The sequence below is a fragment of the Torulaspora delbrueckii genome, chromosome 4 (assembly GCF_000243375.1).
Source record: "Torulaspora delbrueckii CBS 1146 chromosome 4, complete genome".
Lineage (NCBI taxonomy): Eukaryota > Fungi > Ascomycota > Saccharomycetes > Saccharomycetales > Saccharomycetaceae > Torulaspora > Torulaspora delbrueckii.
Window position 1 is genome coordinate 1,007,381 of NC_016504.1, and position 14,647 is coordinate 1,022,027.

Consider the following 14,647-nt stretch of genomic DNA (forward strand, 5'->3'; position numbering starts at 1 on the left):
CGTTAAATTTCAAGCTCATCTCAAAATTTTTCACTTTTAAAGCTTACTCGTTATGAGCGACGATTAGACTCGAATGATGAGACTAACTGATTGCTTAGGTTGAAGGTCCCCATATCTAGTTGCATTCCACTGGTTCAAGATTTCGACGATGGACTTAGAGAGTATCGAGAACCGGTTCAAAGATCTTAAGAAGAGGAGCGTCGATGTGGCCATACAGATCAGAAAAATTGCAGAAAGAGAAGCTAAGGATGAATCTTTGGTAGGTAAACCTAAGATATATAGCATGGAAGATACGAACGAAATGGGCACGAGACCAGTGGATAGTTCTGAGAGGCGACGTTTGAAGTTGATGAACTATAGCATGCGAGAATACGAAGAATGGGACAAGAAACAAAAGGGCAAGGAAGTTAAGAGAGGAGGTGCTAATGTACAGGAGCTAGCTAAATACTCTTACGAGAAGGATTTGAGTAGAAGTAAACAAAATAACGGGAATCGCGTGGTTAAAATATCAACGGATGCCAAGACGAATCGCTTGCAAGTGAAAGATGATGAGAAGCTGGTTAATAAACTCGCGAATGATTTAAAGAAGACTACAAGGGAGCGATTTCTGGCAAGAAAAAAGGATATGGAGAAGGCAGATGCACGAGCTACCCCTGGTGGGTACATTAATGAAAAGAATAAACAGTTTAATCTTAAGCTAGATAGGCAAATGAAGGAAACGGAGCGTTAATTGTCGTCGCTCTCGAGTGCACCAAGGATCTTCAAACTTGCTTCAACTTCTTGAACACATTGCCTGAAGTATACTAATTGGAAATTTTGGAATAGTTTGGCTAAGCCCAGGATCTCGGCACTCTCTGTTACCTCACCCATTATCTCGACAGCAGCAGTTGTGTTAGAGACAAATTCGTCTTCCAGTTCCTCCAATAGTTTATCCTCTTCCGAAGTTTTAGGAGGTTCTTCCTCCGTCTTCGTTTCATCCTTTGATGCTTCATCGGTCTCTGTGGATTTCTTAGCATTTTCAGTTTCTTTCAATTTAATCTCATAACGAACTGTATCGAATTTCAATCTTGATTCTTCCACTTTCTTACGTGAAGCATGAACCTTTTTGAAGTCCTCGTTAATGATCTTTTCCAATTTCGTGTTAAATTCCTTACGAATCATCGAGTCCATCTCATGTTTACCTTCGTCGATATTTTTATAGCATTTCGACCATGAATCAAACATCTTGGCTACATTTGAAACATCTTCATCTTCTTCATCTTCATCACCATGTTCTTGTAAATTGGTAAAGACTGAATTACAATCGTTAGCGGCCTTTGAAATAGCCTGAGAAAATGATCTAGGTAAGAATGCATCAGAACCATCGGATGAATCATTCTTCGTTTTTTCCGGTTTCTTTGTACCAAACCACCCGTCCTTGTTTAAGGACCACCAATCAGAGATTGATTCAGTTAAGTTGGGTGGATAATCATAACCTTCAACTTCAAAAGTTCTTGTCACTAATAGTATTCTCTTGCAACATTTCTCCAAAGCATCCGACTTCTTCTCCAAAGATTGGTATTGTGGAGGTAATTTACTTTTATCATCGATAGTCCCCAACGTTTCTTGCAAATACCTAGTACGTGCCTTTAAGGATAACTTTGCTTGTGGATCACTAACGTTAGCGATTGCAGAATTTAAAGTATCCTGAGTCTTATGAGCCGCATTGGCAAGTGTATCTGTGATCTTGTTCAATGAGAAGTTCGATAGATAACCAGACATCTTAGCTTTCTCTTATTTTGGGTGTTGTTCTTCTGTTAATATCGACTTAGGATCGCCCTTCCGCGAATTTAAAATAGGCGAAATTAGTTTACATATAATACAAAATTAGATTAAACGGTCAAGATCTCTTCTTCTGTACCGTATTCGTAAAGTGAATCATCTTTTGTAGGTTCGTGGGCGAATGCTAAAGCGTCCTTCTTTTGTTGTTGTTCACGTTTGAACTTGCCCTCTAGTTGTGTGTAATCTGTCTTCAATTTTTGCATTTCTTGCTCATGTTTTTCCCTTGCTTCCTGGGCCTTGGCTTCAAGCTCTTTACGTTGTTTACCAAGAAGATCTTCTTCCTTGCGTCTACGATTCTCAGCTTCCAATTTCAATTTTTCCTCATGTTCCAGACGTTCCTTGTCGAGTTTCTTTGTAATGGCCGAGAGTTCAGTTCTTTCGTTTGCACAATGTTGCCTGATAGTAGTTAATTGACCGAGTAAGACAGAAATCTGATTATCAACTTCATTCAGTTTTGGCAAGTAAGTCTTGTTCTTAGCGCCCTCAATAACCTTTTCGTTTTCTGCATGTGTCAAATTATTCTTTTCAATTTGATCAAGGATGTCAACTTTTTGCTGTTGCAACTTGTTAATTTCTTCCTGAGTATTCTTTTGCTTTACATTGACTTCTTCTAGATCAGCGACTTTCGCATCGATACGTGCAGACAACTCTTCAATGTCTTTGGTCCATTTCTGACACTCTTCTTCAACCTTTTCCTTCTCAATATTCAATTCATCGATCTCTTTTTGCACTTCACCTTGTTTGTCCAATACGGAATCCTTTTCCGACAGTTTTTGCGATTTGATCACCTCTGTATCCTTAAAGACTTGATTCTTCTTTTGAATGTGTACTTGAGTCATTTCGAAAAACTTTCGAGTGAGTTCATTTTCACTGACTTCAATCTTTGCGTCTGTATCGCTTCTTAGTTGTGCCATTTCGTTCTTGATTTCCTTGATTTGCGCTCTTAGCGAATTGATCTTACGATTAGATTCCGCACGTTTGTCATCGAATTTCTGCTGCTCATCTTTCTTGTACTTAGCAATCCATTCGTTATGTTGACGATCTTGCAAGGTGATCTTGTCGTAAATTACTTTTGTCAGGTAACCATCCTTAGTCTTGACAACATGTTCAGGGTTCTCGGGTGTAGCAGGAGGGTTGGGCACAGGTGCAGGAGGAGATTTAAAGATTTTGTCAAGGAACGCCCTAGGAGCAGCCGGAAGGGCAACCATTGGCACGGACCGAGGGTCTGGCAAAGGCTTTTCAGTCTTTTCAGTCTTTTCTGTTTTTTCGGGGGACTCAGGGGTCTCTACGCCATCTTCGATGAGTTTCTCGCCCTCTACTTCTTCTGTTTCCGGCTCATCTGCTGGCTTTGCTGTTGGTTTAGAGACTTCAGCAGGTTCCACTTCGGTGGTGACTTCTAGCGAGGTTTTAGACACGACCGGTTCCGAGGCCTCTGGCTCACGCCCAGCAGGTTCCGAGACAGCAGGAACAACAGGTTCCGAGACAGCAGCTACGACAGGTTCGGAATCAGCAGCTAGAACAGGTTCGGAGACCTCTGGCTCGTGCTCAGCGGGTTCCGAGACAGCTGGTACAACAGGTTCCGATACATCAGGAACAATAGGTTTAAAATCAGCGGCAGGTTCAGTTTCAGAAGCAGCAGCTTTCGATTCACCAACATTGGCATCTGCCTCTTCATCTGCCTCTTCCTCTGCTTCATACTCGTCTGCCTCATCCTCCACCTTTGGCTGCTCCTTCTCCTTCTCCTTCTCCTTTTCCTTCACCTCAGTAACAACCTGACAATCCTTCAAATACCTCAAGTGCGCCTCTTTCACCTCCAACTCTCTAAGCAACTCCAACTGCTTCTTCTCAATTTCCTCCAAATAAACAGGGAACGAAATATCCTTTGCCCTCTTTTCTCCAGCACCAATCTTCTTATAACCCAACTCTTCAGGCCTAGCATTCACATAAGCCGACGCAGCACTTGTCGTAGGAAATCTCTGAGTCCTCCTCCTTTGCGCACTTAAAACCTCCTGCTCATCTCTAAAGGGAGATACATAATCCCTCTCACCCACATCTTCTTCCTCCTTCTTCTTCTTCTGCTGCTCCTCTACATCCTTGGCCTGATCCCCGGCCCAGTACTGTGCAAAAGGGTCTGAACGTTTCTGCTTGAACATAACTAACTACCACAATATACTACCACAAAAACTTCCTCTCGGCGGCTAATTCTCCTTAAAAGTGGCACAAAAACTACAGCCGCTGTGACCACAAACTCTGTCCTTTATAAACCCCCATCCTCATCCAGGCCCCCTGGGCCCCCTTTTGCCACCGCCCCCTACTTTCTCTCCCCTTTTTTTGGCCTGGCCGTTATTTCCGCGGGTTTCTAGCCGTCTCACTCTAGACGGATATTTACTTCTTCTTTTTTTTGCTGTTAGCACTGCCAGAAGGGGCAACCGCCATCGGTTAGCACCCGACAACCAGCACTATATATACAGGGGTATTCGTACTCTCTCTTGGCAACTTTGCAAAGACTACTCTATACAATATATCGAAGATACTAATAGAAATATGCTAGCTATTGTGGATAACGCTCTGCGTTTGGTTAATTTTGCCTTTTTGGTCATCTTGCTTGGGCTCGTCGGTGAGCTTATCAGTTCTGAAGATGGCCATAGTTCGCGTGTAAACTTCTGTATGTTTGCAGCAGCTTTTGGTATTGTTACAGACTCATTCTATGGTATTTTGGCCAACATTTGGGAAGTGTTTGCTTGGCCAGTGATTTTGTTTGCTTTAGATTTTTTGAATTTTGCTTTCACTTTCTCGGCAGCAACTGCATTGGCGGTTGGTATCCGTACTCATTCCTGTAAGAACCAAGATTATTTGGATTCCAACAACATCACTCAAGGTTCTACTCAACGTTGTCGTTTGGCACAGGCTTCTGTTGCGTTCTTTTACTTTTCTTTCTTCATCTTTTTGGCAAAGATGATCATGTCATTGATTGGAATAATTACTAATGGTCCATTCTCGTCTAGGACTACTCTAACTTCTCGCAGAAGAAAGAGTGCTCAAGTTGGTGTTCCTACGATCTCCCAGGTTTGATTTCCTGTAATAATACCATCATACCCTTTAAAAAAACGCCATCCTTTTTTCGTTCTTTAAACCACTTATTTCTTTTAATACTATTTACATATGAAAATCTAGCGAATATTCAGTAGAAGTGAATTCTGAGAGCCCTCTGTATTGCCATGGGCCTTGCCAGGAAGATAGGTGATGTTTGAAGAGGCTGCCAGGGTTTGAGCAATCTCTTTTGAAGCTTCCAATCTACGGATTAGTAGCAAACCATCTCCTGCACGGGCAAGTGCTTTGGAAATGTACTCTGCTGATTCGGCTTCACCTTCAGCACGGATCACTGATGCCTTACGCACTTGTTCTGCCTTTTCAACTAGGAATTTGGCCCTTTCGGCGTCCTGCTGTGCAATCTGTTTCTGTTCAACAGCCTTGGTGAATTCAGGACCAAATGTCATGTGCGTGATCGAAACATCTTCGAGTCTAATACCGAATTCTGAAGCTCTGTGCGATAGTTCGTCACGGATTCTCTGTGATACAAGCTCACGTTGTGTAATCAGTTCTGCTGCGTCAAATTGAGCCACAATAGCTTTCAAGACTTCATTCCCAATAGAAGGCAAAACTCTCTCATCGTAGTCCAACCCCAAATTTTGGTATATACGGGGTAATTGCAACACATCGGGTCTGTGCAAGACTCTCAATGTAAGCGAGACCATTTGCATATCCTTTGTACCAGTGTTCGTAGCGATTCCCTTGGGTTTGGTACGGATATCATACACTATAGCCTTTTGCAACCATGGAACTAGGAAATGAGTCCCCTCACCGACGACTTGTTTCTGAACACCACTCAAACGATCGAATATAACTGCGCGAGAACCACCTCTCACATCGTACATTGAATATTGTACTCCACTCACTACAATCCCCAGTGGGATAGCCACTCTGGCAAGGTTCTCTACTAGTCTTGACATCTCGTTTTGGGGTGGTTAAAGTGGCGAATCTTTTTCAAAGAGCGAACTGTCGCCCTCTTTTATACCCTCCATAGGGAAAAACAGTGTAAGATGGCCAGAATAGCCAGAGAATACAAGCACATCCAGGCCACTTTAGGAAGTGAATCGAGTCTTGTGGTGTCTTTGGAGCCTATAGATGGTGATTTATCGCGTTGGGCTGGCGAGATAAGAGGTCCCACAGGCACACCTTATGAAGGTCATACGTTCTCACTTAGGCTGGTTTTAGGTGACAGGTATCCTACTACTCCTCCTCAAGTAACCTTCGCCCGTCGATCAATGCCCCATTGTAATGTTAATTACGAAACTGGTAGCATTTGTCTAAATATTTTGACTCCAGAGCATTGGTCACCGGCATGGGACCTGCTACACGTCCTGGAAGCTATAATACAACTACTCAGTGATCCTGAACCAGATTCACCACTGGACATTGATCTGGCCAACATCCTTCGAGCACAGGACCGCTCAGCGTACTACGGACTCGTGAATTACTACCTCCAAAGTTAAAGTTACTTATCACTATCTATGGTGGCGATCAAAGGGTCGAAGCTTCCGTACAACTTCTCGCGGCACATTAGACCATTCGGGGAACCTTTCCAGACCCATTGTGGTGGTTGACCATAGGTCATAGCGGGGCAAATTGGACTCCAGCGAAGCTGGAGCCTCCGTTTTGGTCCCACGACCGAACAATGGGTTCTCACGAACTGGGTACATTACCGGTCGATACCCACTAAACAGAATATCACTCGAAAGCCTTTGAGTCTCTAAAAAACGGGTTGTTGGAACCCTGGGGAGTGTTCTGAAAAGGTCATCTGTTACACTCTTGCGCCTCCACACTCTACTACTGGTACTGAATCGTCTCATCAATGAGCTAGAACGAGTTTTAATGTTCATATCGTTGAGCGATGCCCTCTTTGTATACTTGCACCCAAGGCGCCCCTACTGGAGCTATCGGCTTTCGGAGGCGAAATGAAGAAAGACTCGATGATTCAACAGGGTGCAACGATAAGCACAATTGGCTCTAAAACATACTTAAACACCTGGATTTAAAGAAGCTGGGCGAGTTGAAGAGGTGCATTTATCGCTGATGGGAGTACGCATACGCAGGTAAAACGAACTGTGAATGAGCATTGCTCGTTCGATGGAGAAGAGAACAACAAGTGCTGTTGCAATTGGCCGAGTCAACTTCGCAGTGTCATAGAGCTCATGGTAGATTACACGTTGCTGTGTTTCTCCGATTAAGAGTCCTAGTCGGTGATGCATCTTTGTTGGCGCGATAAATGGTGTTAGTACAAGCTGGCCTGACGAGCTGCTGAAGATCAAGAATCTTGCAGAAGTCAGAAATGTATGCGTTGTGTGTAAAGATTGCCTCTAGTTCGAGCTATTCGCAGCACTAGGAGAACGAATGTAAGATGCCAACTTTCTCGCTAATCTGAAACTTTGGATAATTCACCTTAGCTCGATAGAATTGGTTAAGCAGGCCCTGTTCAGGCGTGCCGTTGTGTAAAGGAGTAGCTGCGAAGAGCCGTCGGGCAGGTTAATGCTCCCTTTTGGAGCTCCTCACTTCAAGTAAAGCGAGTTGAAATCAGACGCCGAAGAGCCTTCGTAATCTTAAGAACCAGAAATTAAGCTTGACGATAAGTCTAAAGTAATAGAATGCTTCGAACATGACTGCGGATAAATTAAGCAAACTGGTGCAGCTCAAAATTAGCTCAGATCTGGAGCCTTTGTAAAACTGATGATTGAAAAAGGCATTATGTGAAATAGAAAATCGATGAAGTTTATCAACGTCTTCTTTATTTCTCAGGCAGGTTTTGTCCTTCGAAAGGTATGCTGTTTATGGCGGAATGCTCATCTGGAAGTAGCACAGCAAGAAGCGTTGGTCAGAGCTCAATGATGTCTGAATGCAGCAAAGAATGATGCCGCACGGACGGGCTGATGAGCGGGCTTGATGCGAACAGCCTTTATTCAGTTCAAGACACCTGTCATAATGATTTGCCTTTCTAGTCGTGTGGTGGACTAAATTCATGAAAATTGTCCATGAGTGGATGAAGAAACATAGCTCGAGAAAGCAAGACCCTACTGAGCAACAGCAACGCAACAGGTCTTGTTCTCTTAATTCTACCCTGTTACTGACATAGCTTAATAATAAATTTTAAGTAGTGTCCAAAACTCACAGAAGAAAGGCTAACTCAGGCTTGGTCAAAATAGTAGTAAATCAACCTCTGGTTCCCCAAATGAAAGCTTCACAGACTCTCGATGGCTCTTGGAGGTTCTTGAAGGTCTTGATGAATAATCGTTTGTAGTGACGGTCTTTCTTATAAGTACATCTACTTCTTAATCTTCACTCATCACTTCCATCACTTCACAATATAACCATTCCACGATTCGACTTCACTAACTTGTGAGCTCTCAAACTCCTGAAGTTTTGATGAAAAGGTCCAATTTGGATAAAGTGAGGCCGTTGCATGAGTTGCTTGTTGAAGCAAATTTGCAGCCGCTGAAGGGCGTTGAAGGGCTCGCTGAAGCGCTTAGGGAGGAAAAGGTGTTAAAAAATGACCAGTGGAGACCTTCTTTAATCTGTGAGACCCTAATAATTGCACTATTCACAACGAGAGCTGGGATTTCGCTTTTGCCTCTGTTTAGCGAATCTGCTAAGCGTAAGAGAGTCGGTCCTCGTGTCCTAGAATGGCATAACGATGAGGAGTTGATGTTGCGGTTCTTTTCCTATATTTTGGAGAACAGAAGTAGCAGAATTGAACCGAGGTTGTTTGAAAAAGCCAGATGGAAATTACCTTTGTTCTTCCTAATCGAATCCAAGTTTCTTGCAGCGTCAATGGTGCTTGATCAGAACTATAATTTATTGCTCGATTATGTTCATACGATAACACCAATGATAAAGAGATGGGTGCATAGAGCCTTTACTCAGGGAACATTTTTCAAGGATACAGTGGTATGTTACAATAGAGTATACGAATTAAAAGATTCTTCCGAATGGTACAGTTTTGGCACTAAAAAGTCTAATGAGGAACGTCGTGCAATCCAGCAATTTTTACGAGAGAATAGCGAGCAGGTACTGGATACTTACCATGAAATGGTAAGGCCGAGTAACGAACGAGCCATAAATGATACTGCTTCGTATCATCACAGAATCTCACAGCATGAAAACGTGTACTCATTTGATATTAATCAGGATGGTTCGTTGGAGATACCGAATATCATGTCCCATGCATCAGTAAGGCATGACATCTTACAGAACCTCATGAGGCTGCCTTTGTGCGACTCACCACTCTTACAATGGCAATTCAAACTTATGGCAGGGTTGGTCGACCCGTTAACTCAGCCGCCGCCAAACGACAAGCACATTATCTCGCTGGATCTATTATACCAAATGCTCTTAGGGCTCATGGAACCAGCCATAAGTAACACATTGGGGTCGGACGGGTGCGATTGGAAATTCCATTTATGCTTTAACATGCAAAAGATCATACAGGCATCGCTCAAGAGGCTTAACTTACAGGATTTTGACACTCTCAACTCGATAAATAACAGTGATGAAGATGTTTCTTGGAGAGATAATTTGCATAGTTGGTTGCCTCATGGGCTCAACACACAGAATTTGGAGCTCATTTACATGATTGATATCCTTGCAGTGTACACCATTTACAAATTATATGAGGATCTACCGGTCCAACTGAATCCTTTCCTGTCACCGATGATATCGCTGTGGAAGAACTTGACGTGCGTTATTCTGCTTGGGCTTGAGATCGATCGGTTCGAAGAAGAACACGAGACTTTCGAGACCCCTGTATTGGTTCGTGCTACTATACGTGGTGCGGCAGCTTTAAGAGCAGTAGTGGCAACGATTCTAAATGGTCATGTCGACACTTACAAGCACGATTTTATGCATGAACCGTTAAACACTTTCATGTCACCTCATGGTAGGAAATTGTGTCAAGGTGCATTATATGCTGACCTGAGATCCCATGCAGCAGCACTACTTGCGCTCGGTACGGAACTCGAAGATGTCACGAATCTCTTAGCTGATTTGCAAGCGGGTGACCGCTTTGACGAAGATGTCAGATACATGTTTGAATACGAGTGTGATAATTATAATGAGGGTGATTCTGAGAGTGAGAAAGATGGGAAATTGGCGGTAGAACAACCTAAGATTTTGCAAAGAAGATGTAACTGTATTTTTGACGACGACGAGATGGCAGAGGATGAAGATTTTGATGGTGAGAATGATGAAGCTTTCTTCTCAAAACATCTGATCTTGCAACAAAATGCTCAGACTTCGCTATCGATGTCATCTAGCGGTAAGCCTCGTGCGGTTCGGTCCGGTGGGGCCTTTGAGTTTGACTATAGTGGTAAAGACTGGCGGGATATTCCTCGTGGTTCAAATTTCTATTATTCTCCTGATTTTGAATTCATCGAATCTCCAAGCCTATCATCCTTATTGGCGCTGACAAAGAAGGCGTCTTCAGAAAAGCTTGTTGAGAAGGAGTCACTTACATTGCTTAGATCTGTCGCATCGTGCGTGAAGAACGAACAGGACGAAATAACCCTCGGAAACCTGATCGACCCTCATCAAGATTCTCAGGCTGATGAAGAGAGCAGAAATGCAGATAAAATTGAGCCCGATGATATTTATGAAATGTGGTGTGAAAACTCTACTTTCGAGAAGATTGTGTATTTCAATCATACACTCGCATGGAAGCTAATGGATGAAATGCTACTTTGTATCGGGTATCGTAGGGTACTCATTTGGTTCATCACTCACATGGAACTGAACCATTCACTCATACATTATATTTTTGAACTGGTCATGGGTTTGCGAGGCAACTCAGATGAGAACGATCGTGATGTCGACTTAGCTGGTCCACCACTTCAAGATGTTGATAAGGTCAAGGGTGAACTTTCTGTTGGTTTCTCACGTCAGGGTGCTTTGCAACTGTCTACTATTGAAACAAAAATGCTTCTTCAAGAGTTTTTCACCAATGCGGCTATATTCATCTCGAAGAAGTCTGAAGAAAGTACTGACATTGCCAATGAAGAACAAAACAACGAAAATCGTGACCTAAACGGAAATTCAGAGAATGTTTCATTGTATGCAATGGGTCTGATGAAGTTAATCTGCTTCATGGTGAGAACGTTCATCAACAAGGAAAAATTTGACTTCAGCGAATCCGAATGTGTATTTGAACTACAAGCGTTATTGATGAATTGGATCGGCATAATTCCGGAGGCAAAAACTCTCTTCTTTGAGCTCAAGAGTCTAATTGCTGGTTTCAGTACTGCTACATCGGTTCAGGAACAGAAGAATGCTGAGGTGAAGAATGATACTCAAGAAGACGTGCCGAAAGAGCAGTCACCTGTAAGGGTAAGCAATACTGCGGGCTTCGAGTTTAATAGAAAGCTGATGACATTATTGCCTCCTTTGGTGAAGAACAAGGAAGAGAATGCTGCGATGCAGACTTTGAGAAGCTTCATCAAGACTAGCTCATTCTTGAATACCGTACCTGTCATCGGAAGGAAGATCGTTTACGAGGATGATAAGATTTTGCCTTTACCTAAGTCAGATGTTCCCTTGGCACTGCATGAATATATTGATTATGATGGCAATTACGCTTACGCTTCGGGTGATGATTATGAGGATGCTTGATCTCATAAAATATGACTATATATAACTAGTTAAGTAATGCATGAGTTCTATCATTTTGTCTTTAATTCCCAGAACGTAGTATTTGGGATCATTTGCCAACTCTTCCATATCTCGTGCCAGGCCAATAAGGTTTTCCATCTTTAGAAGCTTGGTTTCAATGGCGTAAGCATCATTGGAACCCGCCTCTTCACTGAGAGTTGATCGCATCGATTCGGATTCCTGCTCCAAGTTTTTCTTGATAGATCTTGAATGACTTTCCAAAAGGTCATGAAAGATCTCTTTACGTTCATCTAATGTGAATTTCTTATAATAGAAGAGTAGCTTTGAGACGAAAGTTTCTTGTTGACTCTTAGACTTTACAAATTGCTTGATCTTGTATTTCTTAAAATCTGCCTTATTTTGGTCCTTGATGTCCTGGAAAATAGTTGACGGTGTAATGTTGGCTTTTGACACTATATGTGCTAGGTAGTGAAACGGCAGGGGCTCTAATTCGTCCTCTTCCTCCTCTTCTCTAGAATCATCATCCAAGTTGTCCTCGTCCACAAGATCTTGGGGATTTGTTGTCCTGTTTATCGCCTTCTCACACCACTCTTCGAACATCGACTCTCTAATAGAATCATCTGTGATTCTATAAAACAAGGGATCCTCTTGAATTTTTCTTGCCTGAATAGACCATGTGGAATATGGATCACATTGATGTCTCTGTAAAAGCTGAAAGAAATCATTCCGTATCTGAGACTCATCTTCATGGTTCTCTTTTGGCAGATCGTCGTCTCCCAAATTGTTAAGCTTCTCCACATCGCTATCGATCTCATTTTCCTCCTCCTCAGATGAACTATAGCCTGCAATAAGGCCAGACGGCCTTTTTTCCTCCTCCTCGCTCTCTGACGGTATACTTTCACTTTCTTGCTCACCTTCTTGCTCACCTTCTTCCTCTACTGCACTACCTTTCCTGAGCGCTTTCAAATCGTCAATTACCTCCTGGTAAACACGATCTCCTACATTGGTATTATAGCCTCTAGCTATTGCCACAAGCAGAATTATCTTATTTTTGTCAATTGTTGACAACAATTCAGCACTCTCCGGATCTTCCAGTGTCCAGCTAGCCTCTTCCGTACTGCTATCAAAATAATATTTCCCTCCAATATCGTCAATTACCAAAAACCAATCGTTGACTAAAGGAATCGCATAAAATGGTTCTGGTTCTCTTGTTAGCTTTGGCCTCTTATTTCCACCATCTTCATAAAACGATTCGGGTCTCTTCCAGGTCGATTCTTTCGTTCGCAAATTATAATAGTATTTTTCACCACTGGGAGCAGTGAATGTGGTCCACAAACGACCCATTGGATTTCTAAAAAGCTCGAAACTTGGCTTCAAAGTGACTCGATGAGCTTCAAAATCACTAACTTCAGCTTATATTAGCTGATAAAAATACCACGTGACTTTCAAGATAATAAAAGGCGGTGGCAAAGGATAACCACCACTAAACTTCATCAATAGACCAGTCAAAAAGCTGAGATCTCACCAATTGACCGTGTCTAAGTGCTTGCAACTATTAGATACTGCTGTGAAATTAGTGAGTGAAATTCAATTAAAGCACAATTATGGGTTCTAGAAGATACGATTCGAGGACAACTATCTTCTCCCCAGAGGGACGTTTGTACCAAGTGGAGTACGCATTGGAGTCCATATCGCATGCAGGTACTGCGATCGGTATCATGGCCACCGATGGTATCGTTTTAGCAGCCGAGCGTAAAGTTACGAGTAAACTACTGGAGCAGGACACATCGACGGAGAAATTGTACAGATTGAACGACAAGATTACAGTGGCAGTTGCTGGGTTGACCGCAGATGCAGAGATTCTGATAAATACTGCCAGAGTGTATGCACAAAATTACCTGAGGACGTATAATGAGGATATCCCAGTTGAGATTTTGGTTAAGAGACTAAGTGATATAAAACAAGGCTACACGCAGCACGGTGGTCTTAGACCGTTTGGTGTCTCCTTCATTTACGCCGGCTATGACGACAGATACGGATATCAACTGTACACTTCGAATCCGTCAGGTAATTATACGGGCTGGAAAGCCATTAGTGTTGGTGCCAACACTTCGGCCGCACAAACTTTACTCCAAGTGGATTACAAGGACGACGTTAAGCTCGAAGGTGCTATTGAGCTCGCACTCAAGACGCTCTCCAAGACTACAGATAGCAGTGCTCTCACAAACGACCGTATTGAGTTCGCAACTATTCAAAAGGCGCCAGACGGTAAGCTTTACCAAAAGATCTTCAAGCCCGAAGAGATCCAGTCTCTACTGGTCAAGCACGGAATCACCAAGAAGCACCACGACGACGAACAGGACGACGAGTAAGGTTATCTATGACCCGTGCCGTATGATATTTCTCTTCAATTGACTTTGTTCTTGTTGATTCATCTTAAGAACAACTAAGTAGATGCTATAATAGAAATAAGTAGTTTTGTTCAGCGTTTGCTGACCGCATGAGGTATGTCAAACCATCGATAAAATTTCAATTGACTCTGAACTTTGGACTAACACTTCTAAAGGTCTTTTATCACCAATAATGACGTTCCTATCGGATACGTAACGCCATCGTTCCCTTCGCTTCACTGGCCCATTAGCAACGGTAAGTTCTCCTTGGCAGTACTATACGACGTGGTAGTCATCTGGAAATTTACTCTGTATTGGAGCCTAATATTCAATGGTGCATTCTACGGAATCGCTGGCCTGTGGGCCAGTTACTCGCACAGGCGTCGAGCAGGCGGACTCTGGATCATGGCAATCTACTTAGTCTACGGTGGAATACAAGCAGTGGCTGCGGGTACAGTCATTGGGTTCTTGATTGGCAGTATTTACAGCGCAGGACTATTCTCCATGTCCACATGGATTCCTCCCTGCTGTGTGATCGTCCAGATTTTGTTCGACTTCTCAGTAAGCTACCTCAGCTCGGGGACAATTATGTGATACGATTGTACATTACTAGAGAATTCAATGAGTCTCTTTTGAGCCACTCTCTGGGCTAGAACTTCGCAATGAGTCGTTTATCATGGGCCATTTTTTTCACTTTTCGTAATGCGCCTTCTTTCGATGCTATA

The 14,647-nt window shown here is 42.9% G+C and overlaps 11 protein-coding genes across 11 annotated transcripts; 6 read left to right on the forward strand and 5 right to left on the reverse strand.

Moving 5' to 3' along the window:
• Positions 1-148: 148 nt before the first annotated feature.
• On the forward strand, positions 149-730 carry SYF2 (Syf2p; the record flags this gene model as incomplete). The annotated part of the gene is made up of 1 exon (XM_003681305.1): positions 149-730. One exon carries the CDS (start codon positions 149-151, stop codon positions 728-730), a length of 582 nt encoding a protein of 193 aa, XP_003681353.1.
• TDEL0D05590 (uncharacterized protein) lies at positions 727-1,761 on the reverse strand (the record flags this gene model as incomplete). Its single annotated transcript, XM_003681306.1, has 1 exon — positions 727-1,761. The coding sequence occupies one exon, from the start codon at positions 1,759-1,761 to the stop codon at positions 727-729; it is 1,035 nt and encodes a 344-aa protein (XP_003681354.1).
• Positions 1,762-1,871: 110 nt separating this feature from the next.
• On the reverse strand, positions 1,872-3,974 carry TDEL0D05600 (uncharacterized protein; the record flags this gene model as incomplete). The annotated part of the gene is made up of 1 exon (XM_003681307.1): positions 1,872-3,974. One exon carries the CDS (start codon positions 3,972-3,974, stop codon positions 1,872-1,874), a length of 2,103 nt encoding a protein of 700 aa, XP_003681355.1.
• A 391-nt stretch (positions 3,975-4,365) lies between these two features.
• On the forward strand, positions 4,366-4,893 carry FHN1 (Fhn1p; the record flags this gene model as incomplete). Its single annotated transcript, XM_003681308.1, has 1 exon — positions 4,366-4,893. The coding sequence occupies one exon, from the start codon at positions 4,366-4,368 to the stop codon at positions 4,891-4,893; it is 528 nt and encodes a 175-aa protein (XP_003681356.1).
• A 98-nt stretch (positions 4,894-4,991) lies between these two features.
• On the reverse strand, positions 4,992-5,831 carry PHB1 (prohibitin subunit PHB1; the record flags this gene model as incomplete). The annotated part of the gene is made up of 1 exon (XM_003681309.1): positions 4,992-5,831. The coding sequence occupies one exon, from the start codon at positions 5,829-5,831 to the stop codon at positions 4,992-4,994; it is 840 nt and encodes a 279-aa protein (XP_003681357.1).
• Positions 5,832-5,921: 90 nt separating this feature from the next.
• On the forward strand, positions 5,922-6,374 carry PEX4 (E2 ubiquitin-protein ligase peroxin 4; the record flags this gene model as incomplete). Its single annotated transcript, XM_003681310.1, has 1 exon — positions 5,922-6,374. One exon carries the CDS (start codon positions 5,922-5,924, stop codon positions 6,372-6,374), a length of 453 nt encoding a protein of 150 aa, XP_003681358.1.
• Positions 6,375-6,386: 12 nt separating this feature from the next.
• Positions 6,387-6,761, reverse strand: SUE1 (Sue1p; the record flags this gene model as incomplete). Its single annotated transcript, XM_003681311.1, has 1 exon — positions 6,387-6,761. The coding sequence occupies one exon, from the start codon at positions 6,759-6,761 to the stop codon at positions 6,387-6,389; it is 375 nt and encodes a 124-aa protein (XP_003681359.1).
• A 1,537-nt stretch (positions 6,762-8,298) lies between these two features.
• Positions 8,299-11,532, forward strand: CAF130 (CCR4-NOT core subunit CAF130; the record flags this gene model as incomplete). The annotated part of the gene is made up of 1 exon (XM_003681312.1): positions 8,299-11,532. The coding sequence occupies one exon, from the start codon at positions 8,299-8,301 to the stop codon at positions 11,530-11,532; it is 3,234 nt and encodes a 1,077-aa protein (XP_003681360.1).
• A 15-nt stretch (positions 11,533-11,547) lies between these two features.
• On the reverse strand, positions 11,548-12,876 carry URN1 (Urn1p; the record flags this gene model as incomplete). Its single annotated transcript, XM_003681313.1, has 1 exon — positions 11,548-12,876. One exon carries the CDS (start codon positions 12,874-12,876, stop codon positions 11,548-11,550), a length of 1,329 nt encoding a protein of 442 aa, XP_003681361.1.
• A 260-nt stretch (positions 12,877-13,136) lies between these two features.
• Positions 13,137-13,904, forward strand: PRE9 (proteasome core particle subunit alpha 3; the record flags this gene model as incomplete). The annotated part of the gene is made up of 1 exon (XM_003681314.1): positions 13,137-13,904. The coding sequence occupies one exon, from the start codon at positions 13,137-13,139 to the stop codon at positions 13,902-13,904; it is 768 nt and encodes a 255-aa protein (XP_003681362.1).
• A 128-nt stretch (positions 13,905-14,032) lies between these two features.
• MAY24 (May24p) lies at positions 14,033-14,516 on the forward strand (the record flags this gene model as incomplete). The annotated part of the gene is made up of 2 exons (XM_003681315.1): positions 14,033-14,037; positions 14,099-14,516. 2 exons carry the CDS (start codon positions 14,033-14,035, stop codon positions 14,514-14,516), a joined length of 423 nt encoding a protein of 140 aa, XP_003681363.1.
• Between the last annotated feature and the right edge of the window lie 131 nt (positions 14,517-14,647).